The sequence below is a fragment of the Glycine max genome, chromosome 18 (genome assembly GCF_000004515.6).
Source record: "Glycine max cultivar Williams 82 chromosome 18, Glycine_max_v4.0, whole genome shotgun sequence".
NCBI lineage: Eukaryota > Viridiplantae > Streptophyta > Magnoliopsida > Fabales > Fabaceae > Glycine > Glycine max.
Window position 1 is genome coordinate 4,815,270 of NC_038254.2, and position 13,323 is coordinate 4,828,592.

Sequence of the window (13,323 nt, forward strand, 5' to 3'; positions counted from 1 at the left end):
ACTCTTGATCTTCTCCATTTGTGTTCCATGATCCTACTAGGAGCCAAGAAGTGCAGTTCAAATGTTTTTCCCAAACTTCTTCACCATCATTTCTTCCTCTGCTCATCAATTGCTAAGCCTTGTAGGCTTCATTCGTATGCAAGTAACATCATAAGCCCTCACACACCATCACCTTTGTGAACCAAAGAAGTGTAATTCAAATGTTTTTTCCAAGCTTCTTCACCATCCCTTCTGCTGGTCATCAATGGCAAGACACTATGGACATTATTTGGCTCCAAGCTATTAATGGAACAAACATCAATTTCCCTGCTTACTCTTGCCAGCTGAAATAGCTTCTTTCCATATCCCAAGTGCAGCTCAAATAACCCTGCATTTGCCTCTGATGCAGGGAAACATTTTGGCCGGGTTCCTACTTACTGGTCTTGTTTCTATTTACATCCTGGCTATTCCTCTTGATTGGTTCAACGCTTGGGTTAATCGGTTATGGTGTGCAGTATCTCTTCATAAATATGGTTGGTTATGAAGCTTGGGAAAAACATTGGAAATGCACTTCTTGGCTCCTAGTGGGATCATAGAACACAAATGTACTAACATAGCATTGGATCTTCAATTCAGTCCACATTCTAGTAGCGTGGTGTTGGTGTGCCATGGTTGGAGTTGGCTCTTTGCTATTTTCTAGCAATGGAAGAAAGGGAACTTGAGAGAGGACTCCGTGCATTTGTTGTATGTGAGAACCTGATCGTCTTTTCTACGATGAGTATGAGGTGTTCTTGTAAAGGGTGATTTTGAATGAGGAATGTGTGCATGCATGCGTGTCTAGATCGAGAAAGAGTGTGCCTTCCTTCAATGCATGTGGCATCAGTGGGGAGAGAACAGGTGAGAGAAAAATATTAAATGAGAATGATTCTTTAATCTTTATGACATGTAACGTGTGGAATGTGTGTGATACGTCATACGTGAGTATTAGCGATGAAAAAAGAAAAGGTGAGGGTTATGTGAAAAAAATTCAAATGTATCAAACCAATTCATATTTAATCCACTTTAAATTCATTTATATGTTGAAATTCAATTTTTTAGATTTTAAATCCAATCCATGATTGGTTATTTGTTTAGCTTTCTAAATCCAATTCAATTTTTTGGACGATGACAACGGTTAGGGTTATTTTAGTCAACTTTAATAGGGGTTATTTTTTAAGTTGATGTTGTCTAGAGTTTTTTTTTTTTTTCTTGATGATGTTTTTAAATTGTCATTGGCTAGGACCATTTTTTGGTTAATGCCAACAAGGATTTTTTTTCGACAACGTTGGTTGGGACTATTTTTTTTTATCAATGTCATCCAAAGTTTTTTTGGTCAACATTAGTTAAGACTATTTTTCAGTCAATATCAACTAAGTTTTTCTTTTGTCGATGTCTGTCAAGGTTATTTTTGGGTAAATACCGAGTAAGGTTTTTCGCCTGACATCGGCTAGGAGTTTTTGGTTGATGTTAAACAATGCTATTTTTTGTGGATGACGACTAGGATTTTTTGGACAACATCATTCAGGACTATTTTTTGGTCAACATCGGTCGAAAAGTATCATTGAACGATGTCGAAAAAAACAAACAACTAGTTGACATCTGATAATTGTTATGCATAAGTAATTTAAATATTTAAATCACATAGTAATTATCTAATTTTTCTCTTTTTATTGCTTATTTTGTGTTAAAACATTAGGAATTTAACTTCTTTTGAGTTTTATCCGGTAGATGTTAAAGTTAGTTAATTTATAGTGTTTTGGGGTGTATTTTTTTGTAGAATTACACAACAGAAGGCCTAGAAGAGAGTTGAGTTGAAGAAATGGAGCAACGCGCTCAATGCGTCAACAACCGCTCAACATGAGGAGCCAACTAGGAGGCCAATCTTAGGACGTCTTTGGCAGCTTAGCGCACATCTGACGGCTTAGTGCACATCTGACGGCTTAACGTGCAGTCACTTATGTCAACTAAACTTTGCATGTGCGCGTAGCGTGCACGTGCATGCTTAGCGCATAGTCAATGTCAAAAAACATGACTATGCTAAGTTTTAAAGGAAAAAGGAAGAAATCAGGACAGTTTTTTGGGGACCAAATAAGGAGCTAGGGTACGAGAAAAGATGGAGAACCCATTCATTTGGGGACCCTTTTCTCCATTTTCTTCCACACCTTTTGTTTCCCTTTTGTATTAGTAAGTCTTTGATGACAATGAGAGGGTAAACCATTCATTATTGGGAGCTCAACAACAAACACTCTTGATTCTAACTATCTATTTTGATATTATTGTCTTTTTTCTGTGTTTAATATCATGTTTATGGTTTGATCACCCATGCTCATGTAGTGTTATAGGGTTTATGCATTGGAAAATGTTTATCTCCTAAGAACTTGAAAAGAACATCTAGGTAATCCATGTCTAGGGATAGAATGGTCTTGTTTAGCCTTATTTATGCATCTTTATTCTTAAAGCAAATTATTTGATGTAACTCTTAAGGGATTAGGAGTGAAATTAGGTACTTTAAGCTCTTTCACATGAGGGATCATGATTAGGATAGGTTAGCGGTGAATGTAATAATCGGAATAATATTAAATAGTGAAAAAATTTTAATGTTGCATCAAGAGTAGTTTCGGTAGGCTGAGTCCCAACATATTCTGTAATTCTGCTTCAACCGATAACTCACCCCCCGAGTGTTTGTGTTCTATTTCTTTAATGTGCTCTACTTAATTATCTTTATTTATGTTGAATTTTACATTCTGTATCACTATTCGACCAATGTCAAATTTAATTCATTAATTGCTTAAAATTGGACATATACAAACTTCGAGTACAATCAAAGTCCTGTGAACTCGATACTCGATCTTACCGTTTTAAAATACTAAGAAAAATTGGTATACTTGCTAAGGAGTTTACAACGTTGATTGAAAAAACCTTAGCTGACATCAGCAAAAAATTATCCCAAGTCAATGTTGACCAAAAGAAATAATTATGGTTGATATCAGCCAACAAACCCTAGCCGACATCAACAAAAAAAGCCTCAACTAACATTGCTAAAAAAAACTCCAGTAAGTGCCAACGAAAAAAATAGTTTCGACCAATGTTGACAAAAAACATCACCGACTGACATCAGCAAAAAAAAGCCTAGTTGATATCGACTAAAAAAACCCTAGTCCACATCAACAAAAAATATCCACGATCAAGATCAACCGAAAAATCCTAGTCGATGTCGGCCAAAAAATATCATTGGCCGACATTGACCAAAAAACCCTAGCCAACTTGACAACAATAAAACCTACTTGAGATCGACAGAAAAATCATTGATCGATATTGATCGAAAAATGCACTAACCAACATTAGCTAAAAAATGCCCTAATTGATGTCGATCTAAAAATGTCTGGACCAATGTTAATTGCATCGATTGAAGTCGATTGAAAATAACCTTGGTTAAAGTCAATCAAAAACAACATCAGTCAATGTAAATCAAAAACTACGTCGAATAAGTTTGGACAAAAATGATTTTTGATTTGAAAAAGAGATTTAAAATGGATCCAAAATATCCAAATTGGTTTTTTTTAACAAAATATGAATTTTAAATCCAATCCATTTAATTAAATCTGAATTTTAAATCCAATTTATTTAAATGGATCTCGACTCTCGACTGGATTTAGATTGAATTTTCAAAAATCTAATTCATGTTCACCCTCTAGAGAGAGAGTTTCGTTTGTCAAGGTGAAAGGATAACTAGTTTGTCATGTAAATTACAAGGCTTTTAAAATTAAGGGACCAAATTACAAAGCTTACAATATTAATTAAATTTGATGGAAAAAGCAACATTGCATTAATTTAAAAAATTAAGGAACCAAATTAAATTTTTTAATAATAATAAAGGAAACATATTGAACTAGCTAAGACAAAAAAAATATAATTTAACCCTTTTTATTTTGATAAAGATCAATATGATTTGCATTGATCAAAAACATCAGCAGACTAAATCGTACTGTCAAAATATGATCAATCTGAAATCCCAACTTCTACTCATAAATCTGCGTCTTACTCATTTCTTTCCCGAGAATCTATATGATTTTCTTTTCTTTCACCTTTAAACAATATGACAATAGAAAATGGGTTTTTTGACAACTGTTTCTTATAATTATCAGAATACAAACTCCTCTACCTCTGCATTATTACTAAGCAATCTTTCTCCCATCTCTCGAAGAGAAGCTGCTGTGGAATCATTTATGCCCAACAGATACTGCAAACGAGACAATTTTTCAGGAGTTGCATTACTCTTCATGTATATAGTATAAAGATCAGCAAGCTCCTCTTGCACTCCCCACGAATGTGGCCGAGAGGGCACTGCTTTGTCACAAGCCAGCATGTTATTGAGTGAAGAAACCTGTACACAAGGTGAGAAGCAATCACGATTGGGCTATACGCAACAAAATTTAGAAATATATATTATAATTTTCTGAACATGAAACTTCAGAAGACCACTTACCACCCCTTCACGATTTCTCTGTCTTAATAGTGCCACGGCTTGAATGAGAGAGTTAGATAACCTAGTTTCTGCAAGCTCTAGAACCACGCCTCTTGCTTTCTCTTTATTAATGTTGAGATCCAACGGGATTCTTTCATATACTTCCTCCTCATCGAACTCTCCAGTGCCTGATGAGAAAATATCACCAACAGTTTTTTTGAAGAGGGTCTCTCTCAAGTCTTCAGATACCATGTTGTCTATCTCAACACTGGCTTCCTTAAGTTCTCTTATCTGCTTAATACTAAGCTTCCCTTGAGTTACTGCAGTTTCAATGGCTGCTGCCATTTTGGTAGTAGTTATACTGTTGATTATCTTCTGAGAATATTCTTGAGGTAAGCCAACTTGGTTCTGCAGATTATTAAGCTGCTCCACCCTGGCCTTTGTCAGCTGTCCATCCACTAAAATTACCTCAGCTTGCTGCCTAAAAGCTTGCTCTGCTAGACTTCTATGTACTTCCACTATTTCTTTACCACTCAAACCAAGAATCCCGCCAAGCTGATTTAGCAGAACATATTCTGAATCATCCTTCTTGGCAGTGATTTGGGCACCAAATGGAACCCTTGTCTCTTCACCAGTTAAACAGAATAGGAGGTATATCTTGTAAAGATCAGTTCTATCTCTTTCCGAAAGGTCATCTATAAGAGTAATTTCTGTATGACTAAGATTCCCCAGCTTTGCTTCGAGTTCTTTGTTTTGTCTTATTTTCTTAAGTGTCTGCAGAGAATCCCATTCTTCATCTTCAGTTTGTATCACGTCATCCTTTCCAGGTTCTTCAGTCGACTCATCATCTGACTCCCCTTTAATGTCATTCACCAACTCAGTCACAACCAAGGTGTTGAAAGCTATCATTTTCTTTAATTCTTTTGCAGATTCTGTACAATTCCCAGCTGCTCGTGCACGTTTTATGTAATTAATAAATATTTTCCTTACCTGTAGTGTGATAAAAACAGCAGAGCAAAAGTTAAACTCATTTCAGATCCTCATAAATAGACATCCAATTTCCTGATAAATGGACACTCACGGTCTTGCTTGCAATAGACATAGCAGTATCCCCGGTTAGTCGCAAGCCATGTGCTGCTTTTCTTACTGATTTCCTCATCTCAGCACCATTTCCATCAACCCCTGATGCAATCGCATCCTTGACAACCTATTAAAAACAACACAGCAGAGTCAATAAGAATACATTGATTTCTTTGCATATCTATATCATCAACCAACTATAAATTAAGAGAATCAAAACCAATCCAGATTCATAGTATTTAGAAACAAGTCAAAATGAGTGCATCATCACCACATAAAAAAGTCACTTCCCATTTTAGTAATCCAAATAGCTATAGAATAAACAATACCCCGAAACGGAAAAATAACAGTCCTCAAAGAATAAGTAGAAATTAGCGAGAAACAACATTGCCTAGGAGAAACATCCTCTGTTCCATTGTCAATCACTGACTAACCTTGAACTATTGCTCATGGAGGAAGGACAAGGTTGGTATATCGAACAATAAATGACATGAAGACACATCATGTTTTGCACAAAATGTATGCATGGAATTCAGTAGATATGACCAATAAACTAATAAACTATAGAGCATTACATGCAACCTCAACCTGGTACCTTTTCAAACAAACTGCCACAGATATCCGAGTGAGCTGTATCAATGGTCTGTTGAGGTATACAGAGCATTACACCCAACCTCAACAAAGCAGCAGCATCTTTATCACTGAGCTCCCCATCAGCCACCAATTGCTGAAGCTTTTGGCGGTAAATTTCTTAATGTAAGAAACTATAGTTAGATTTGAATATAATAAAGCTTACAACAACTAAAGTAAATATGCACACTTTACCCTAAAGTAAATTTGACACAGAACAAAGATAACAGTCATGTAATGCTAAAAGCCAACCATCACAAATTCACAACAACTAAGAAAGTAGATAAAAAATTGAATAAGGTGTAAAGCTTCAGATTTAGAATCTTAGATAAATATAACCTTATAACAGCACATTGAAAATTCTGGCACTACATGTGTGTAAACATGACAAGGATAACACAGAACAAGTTACCTTCATGAATTTCACAGGCCTTTTGTGGATCAAAGTGTAATTCATCACAAAGTTTTTGAAGGAATGTTTCCTTGCTATCTGTCATTTCTAAAGAACCACCTGAGACAGCCTGTGCAAGTTTTTTGCGATATACTCTTGATGTAACATCAAGCATAATGGCTTCGGCTTCACGTTTACCCAACCCAAAAAATTTTCTCAACAGATTTAGTGCAGCTACCTGAAATATATGATAAGTATAATTAGAAAATCATCTTTCTGAGTGTTTAGCTAAAGAAAAACAAACCCAATATAAAGGTCAATTCAGCACATATAACAAAAACAATTTTTTCTAGTTATGCTTATGATGGTTTAGATAAAAGGTCATGTGTCTTTGCTTGGCAGAATGCTCATTCACCAAAACAAAATTAGAGAATGAACAAAAAAAGGCATGTGAGGCGGGATCTTATGGTTATACATTTTACATGTCAAAAAAACCACCAGATTTCAAAGTTTAAAGCTAAAGTTGTTTATCAAGGACCCAAGAATTATATAAAAATCAAACAAATGAAACCAAACTAGCAGTGAAACATGGAAAACAACCAAAATGTACAGTGGTGCTGAAAACAAATCCTACTTTAAATTGAAATGCTTATAATGAGAATGATGGTACCAAGGATTGCACACCAAACAACCAGTTCAATCAGCTTTGGCACTGTGCACAAGTAAAAAAGATAAGGAAGAGAATAGAGAACAAAGAAGGATCAGGAAGGCTCATTATAGGGATAGCTTCATTTATTTTAATGGTTATCAGATCCAGAGTTGTAGTTGCACTCACTATATGCTATGGGAACTAAAATCAATATATAAGAAATCATATAGAGCACTAAGTCCCAGCTAGGTTATTCCATCTATGTTGTCCAAATATCTATCAATTTTCTAAATGTTCCCATGTTCAATAGAAAAAAATCGGAATGTTGTACCTGAGAAAAAATAATCCAAACTCAGCTTCAAATAATTATCATAGTTTCCAGAAAAAAGGATATGTTAGTTAAACACTGCATAAATGAAATGGCTATTTACTTTATTATCTTCCATGCGACCACTAGACAAAGCATTTGCAATATATGCTCTATAAAGGAGCTTCAAGTCCTCTATCTTTCTGTCACCATCATACTCACCACCTGTTCCAACCAAAGATGAACTAGAGTTGACATAAAGATTTTGTATTCAATACTTGAAGCTGAACAGAACAAAATCAGTCAAGAAGTTTACCCAGTAAAGAAACTGGGCCAACACCTTGAGCAAAGTGGTCCACATCTGGGTGGTTCTTTAATGAGATTAGTATATTATTAAAAGCCAATACACTATCAAGCTCCTCTACAGCTTCGATAACTCCATAGCTGAAAATTTTAAAATTGATTAGAAGTGGGAAATTCCTCAATAGTAAATTTCTTGCACCAATAAAAATTAAAAAACCAAGAAACCCTTCATAATGGATTGCAAATAAAAGCATCTCCAGAATTAAATAGCTGAATCCAAGAAAATCCACCCGCATTGGGTGCAAAAGAACACATGATACACATTTTTTGAGAACTAGAAAACTTACACAGATCTTGTGTGGGATTTAAGTATACCATGTGCTACTGAAATACTTCCCTCAACCAATTTCCTTGTGTGCTCCTTAAACAAGTTTTCAGCAAGCTTCAAAGGAAATTTCATCTTAGTTAATAAGCAGTACACTATTCCTCAAGGAAATCTTTGATAATGAAAGGTTTATTACACAAGAGAAGCAGTCAAAAGTTATATTCATTAAAGAAGCAAAAAAGAAAATGCACCTGATCAGAAAGGCAATACAAGTGTTGTGCTTCTCTAAGTGTAACGAGTTGTTCTGCATCAATATCTGACAATTTTTTACTTAGTTAAGGAATCAAAATCAGATAAATAGTTAACTACTTGTTGTAGTTGCTACAGAATGCATTTGTTTTGTTTTGATAACAATTTTAGAGAAATACCATATTCAGAATAAAATCTAACGTTTCAGCAGAATACCGCAGAAGCTACAAGGCTTTATTTAATACCACAAATGCATAATAAACTGAAGAAAAGCATAATATGCAATAGTTTCTAGATGGTAACAGGCATTGATTAAAGTGTACCAAACTAGCTTCTTATAATCTAAGCAAAAACATCATAGTTATATTAACATATAAAAACAAATTACAAAAATTATGACAGCTTAACTGGAGGATTAACTAGTGTGTTAAACACTTCACTACAATAAGACCAACTAAAGCTCTAGATGCATACATATCGCATAATTACCTCTGCCAACTGATTTCAGCTTGGAAGCATACAATCGCTGGGCATTGTCACGTATAGCTTCTTCAACCTAAAAAATATACTATTGCAGTCAGAAAAACAAAAAGAATAGCATAACAATCAAAATAATAACAAAAACCTATTAACACCATGAGAGAAAAAAAAAAGCTATATCCATGTCAGTGTTGGCAAAGAAAAATAAGTAGTTATGCAGCAAATGTTAGTTCTTCATTTTTTGAAATACACCAATACATGATAATACAGTGCTGTTCCTAGGATATTTTTGAATAAACCTCTACGAAAGAACTTATGGAAGAAAAAAAATTGAAAAAGCAAAATGAATCAAATTTCTTCTATAACTTAAAAATCAACTTATGCACCTTAGCTTTTGGAGAAGTTAGTTTACACAAAAAAATGGCCCTAGTCTAAGTGTAAGATAAAAATATCACATTACACATGACACAGGTACCAGACGTAATTAAATACCTGAGAATCAGTGACCTTGAACACATGCTTCCAAGGTAGAAGGAATGATGATGCTTCTCCAAAAACGAGATATGACATATATATCAGCTTCTGAAATGCCTGCATTAGAGACTCACTAACAATGTTCAAGCTCCAAGTATTCATTTAAATCCTCAAAGATACCCATCTATTAGTTGAGATAATAGTACAATTGAATTGACTTACCCGGTATTGCTCAATATCCGCTTCACAATCCCCAACCTCAAGCCTCTGCCTGAAAATGTTCCTACCAACCTGACAATCAGCAAGCATCAAAGCAGCAAAATAATTAACTGATTCTGTTAAATGATAAAAAAAGGTATTCAATCGAGACAGACATTCACACTATTAACAGACAAAAAGCCTACCTCAATATGCATAGCAGCTGCATCTGGGTCATCAATTCCTAAAGAATTCTTGAAGCTAATGATCTTATCAGCCTCGTCTCCTTTAAGCTCCACATCACCAGGAGGAAGCAAAGACGACACAAAGCTGAATGAAAATTTGAAATGCAAATTAATTATTCGAGCAATTATAGGTCAACACAACACACATGCATGAATTCATAGCCTCATCACACTATGTAATCATACACAAACATGCACACGTGAAGATATCTCAATTCTCAATAGAAAATTGATTAGTCACTCACTGGCTGTAAATATCACAAATCTCCGCTTTAAATGCGTCATCCTGCTTGCTCACACCATACCTACAAAATTAACCATTGCAAGAGCATCGAAAGAATCAGATTCATAAAATAAAATAAAATAAAAAACACACAACTCTCTCGACAATCAACTTAAATAAATAAACAATTGATTAATTAATTAACGCCAATTAGTCATTGGTAATTGACCAACACCGTACCAACTACCAAACGTAGCTCTGAATCCATAATTTCTACGATCTAATAAAAAAAAAAAATACATAACAGCAATGCAAACACACCTATTGGAGATTCCATCGATGTCTTCCTTCTTCAACAAGAAAGGATTATCAAGCCCTACCACATAGTTATGCAAATTCACGGCAGCGACTTGCGGCGCAACCGCATTGAGAGCGTAAGCAGCGGCGGTGCCGGCCACGCCGAACGCGACGGCTCCGCCGATAGCGACATTCTGGCATCCACCGAGCTTGGAGCCGAGTCCATATCCGGCGGAGGCAGCGGCGGCGAAGACAACGACGGAGGTTGCGAGCCGCACCGGCGGCGACAGCTTATCGACGAGGTGTTCGATTCCGCAGAGATCCTTCGGGACTTGCGGCGGAGCGGAGGTGGCGGAGAAACAGCGAGGGAAGAAGACTCTGAAACGGCGTCGTTGGGAGGTGCAAAGAGTTGCGAAAGTAAAAGGAAGGAGGGGAGGGTAGCAGTGAGAAGAAGGAATGAGAGTGTGTGAGGGATTCATGATGATTCCCTCGGAAAACGACGTCGTAAAACTGGAGTGTGGTTGTTTGTTGCAGAAGAAACAGAGAGAGAGGGTTGCACCGTTACAGTTACTGTAGTGTTTTTAACGGAAAGGAAGATGAAGATGGCCAGGGCCTTAATTGAGCTCCTAAGGCCCAAACTATAATAATTAAAAAATGAGGTTTTTAGAAAGAAAAGAAAATGTATTTAGGAAATTGGAGTAATCATTAGAGAATATTTAGTATCACATTTTTTGGTACATAAACTTACTATCTTATGCTCCACTAAAAAATGTGATGGGTACCAAAAAAACAATGTTCCCCTAAAATAATGTATTTATAGTCATTAATATTAAGTAGGAAGTTAAAAATAAAATAAAATATAAATTTAATTATAATTTTAATGTTTATTTTTTTAATTAATTTTACATTTTAAAGCAGTTAAATCCCAACTCCATTTGCATCAAGATATTCTTGAGGATATTCATTGTCTCATTATAGCACATAAATCACGAAGCTAATATACCTCTTGGATGGTTGGGATTCTCAACAAAACCATCTGAGAAATCTCATGAATGGACTTTTCCCTTGATGTTAGGAGTCTTCATGAACCAATCCAATCTAATGAGAATCGAAAAAATCCGATTAAAAAGCCTCATAAATTGGGGACTCGGGTGTTTTTATTCATTTGCTTTTACTGTTATACATAGACAAAGTTGGGTAGAGGATTTTAATTATGATTACTTGTAAAGTATATTCGATCTCTTTTTGTTTTTTTTTTTTTTCTTAAGGGTGAATATCCCTTGTACCCTTAATCCTCTATCCTGATGATATTCTCCATAGAGATGTCTTATAAAACCTACTACCTTTCAAGCATTTCATGGCTTATTGTGTTAGTTGATCCGATCCCTCACAATTTTATTAATTTTGTGATTTAATTATTTTATCAATCGTATCTCTACAAACAAAAATGATTTTTAGTTTAAAAATTTTAAGAGTAAAACTATTTTATGTTCTTAGTTTCATGTTTTTTATTTTACTTTTTAATATGCATCGCATCAAATAACAAAACTCCTTCCAACATTTTATAACAAAAATTCAATCCTTTATTCTATTTAGGTATTTTGAGCTAAGAGGGGAAAGAAACAACATTGAATTATATGCTCATTCTCACCGAACTCAAAGCACACATTAACGCAAAAAGATAATTAAAGATGATATCAACTTTGTTTCCTCGAGTCATAAACCAAAATCTTTTATGGTTTCCTTGTGCAGTCTCATAATTACTTTGTTGCAACACCCAAGCTTCATTAAGTGTTATGATATTTTATGACCAGATGAAGATGATTTGGGTGATGAATGGGAGTGGGAGTGTGGTTCACAAGAATGAAGCAATTGACGTCAACGTTTTGAATTTTGATTAGATAAGTTTTACATTTTGTGTTCCAAAAGCTTCAAAATTAGTGGCTATTGCTGACAAGTAGATGCAGTACGTGATTGTGGGAAGGTGGGTGTCGACCATGGCTGCCAAGTGAAAGCAATAATGGTTGGAAGCTGTTGAGCGATGATATGTTTTGAATTTGTTTTGCTTTTAATCATATTTTTCTTGAGACTTTATAATATTTTGGATATTTTTTTATTTTTTTTCTTTTAATTTCTTCTTTTTCATATCTGCAAATAATAAATAAGAAAAATATTAATTTTTATCATTTAATACAAAAATAACTTTTAAATAAATATTTTTAATATATTTTTATTATAAAAATAACTCATATTTAACCGTTATTAATCGATCACCATTATTCTCAAGTGGAGGTGATGGATGGTGGGTGGGATGTCATTGTGAAAGGTGAAGATGTTTTAGGATATCATTGAGATGGAGGAAAATAAATGTTTCTTAAAGTTATAACTATTTTCCTTTTTGGTTTTAAAAATTAATGTAAAAGGGTTTTCAAATTGATTAAAAAAATAATAATTTTAACTCCAATTTAAGCCAACACATTTTGTTTTGAAATATATATTTCAAAACTAAAAACTTACGAACAATCCAAACCAGCCTTAAAAGTTAATTACTAAAGTATAAAAGATATAAATGATAGATAATCATATCAAGGAAACTTGTCCCTCATTGTATGTAGGAAAATTGTCATAACACACTCTTTTGACAAGACATTTTTTTTTTCAACATTCTTTGACTAAAACTTATTTAAAAAAAATTGTAGAAGTTATTTCTTATATGACGAGTTTCTCTTTTGATATTTTAGTTTTTAATAATTTTTAACTAATTATAGAATGTATTGTTAGTTGTCCTCTAGATAGATTAATAATCCTTCTTGGTCAATTTAACTATTAAAGAAACATCTTTAAGGATTTTATTTAATCTCTTAATACACATCATATTTTTCCCTATTAGTAAATTTAACTATTAAAGAAAGATCTTTAAGGATTTTTCCACGATATATGGTCCACAGCAACACTGTTAATAAGTGGGTGAATAGCTAAGAAAAGAACC

General features: G+C 34.4%; 1 protein-coding gene across 2 annotated transcripts; it reads right to left on the reverse strand.

Annotated features, from left to right (window-relative positions):
- Positions 1 to 4,038: 4,038 nt before the first annotated feature.
- Positions 4,039 to 11,062, reverse strand: LOC100819780 (protein TIC110, chloroplastic). 2 transcript variants are annotated; one of them, XM_041012072.1, is made up of 15 exons: positions 10,359 to 11,062; positions 10,060 to 10,119; positions 9,776 to 9,899; positions 9,594 to 9,662; positions 9,390 to 9,488; positions 8,907 to 8,973; positions 8,420 to 8,472; positions 8,191 to 8,285; positions 7,857 to 7,984; positions 7,665 to 7,765; positions 6,606 to 6,822; positions 6,159 to 6,313; positions 5,565 to 5,690; positions 4,505 to 5,473; positions 4,039 to 4,402 (listed from the first exon to the last, which is right to left on the reverse strand). In XM_041012072.1, the coding sequence occupies exons 1-15, from the start codon at positions 10,811 to 10,813 to the stop codon at positions 4,160 to 4,162; spliced, it is 2,961 nt and encodes a 986-aa protein (XP_040868006.1). In that variant the 5' UTR covers positions 10,814 to 11,062; the 3' UTR covers positions 4,039 to 4,159. The 2 variants fall into 2 exon arrangements, with proteins under 2 accessions (XP_040868006.1, XP_003551181.1); XM_003551133.5 differs by having other exon boundaries at positions 8,420 to 8,484; positions 10,359 to 11,058.
- Between the last annotated feature and the right edge of the window lie 2,261 nt (positions 11,063 to 13,323).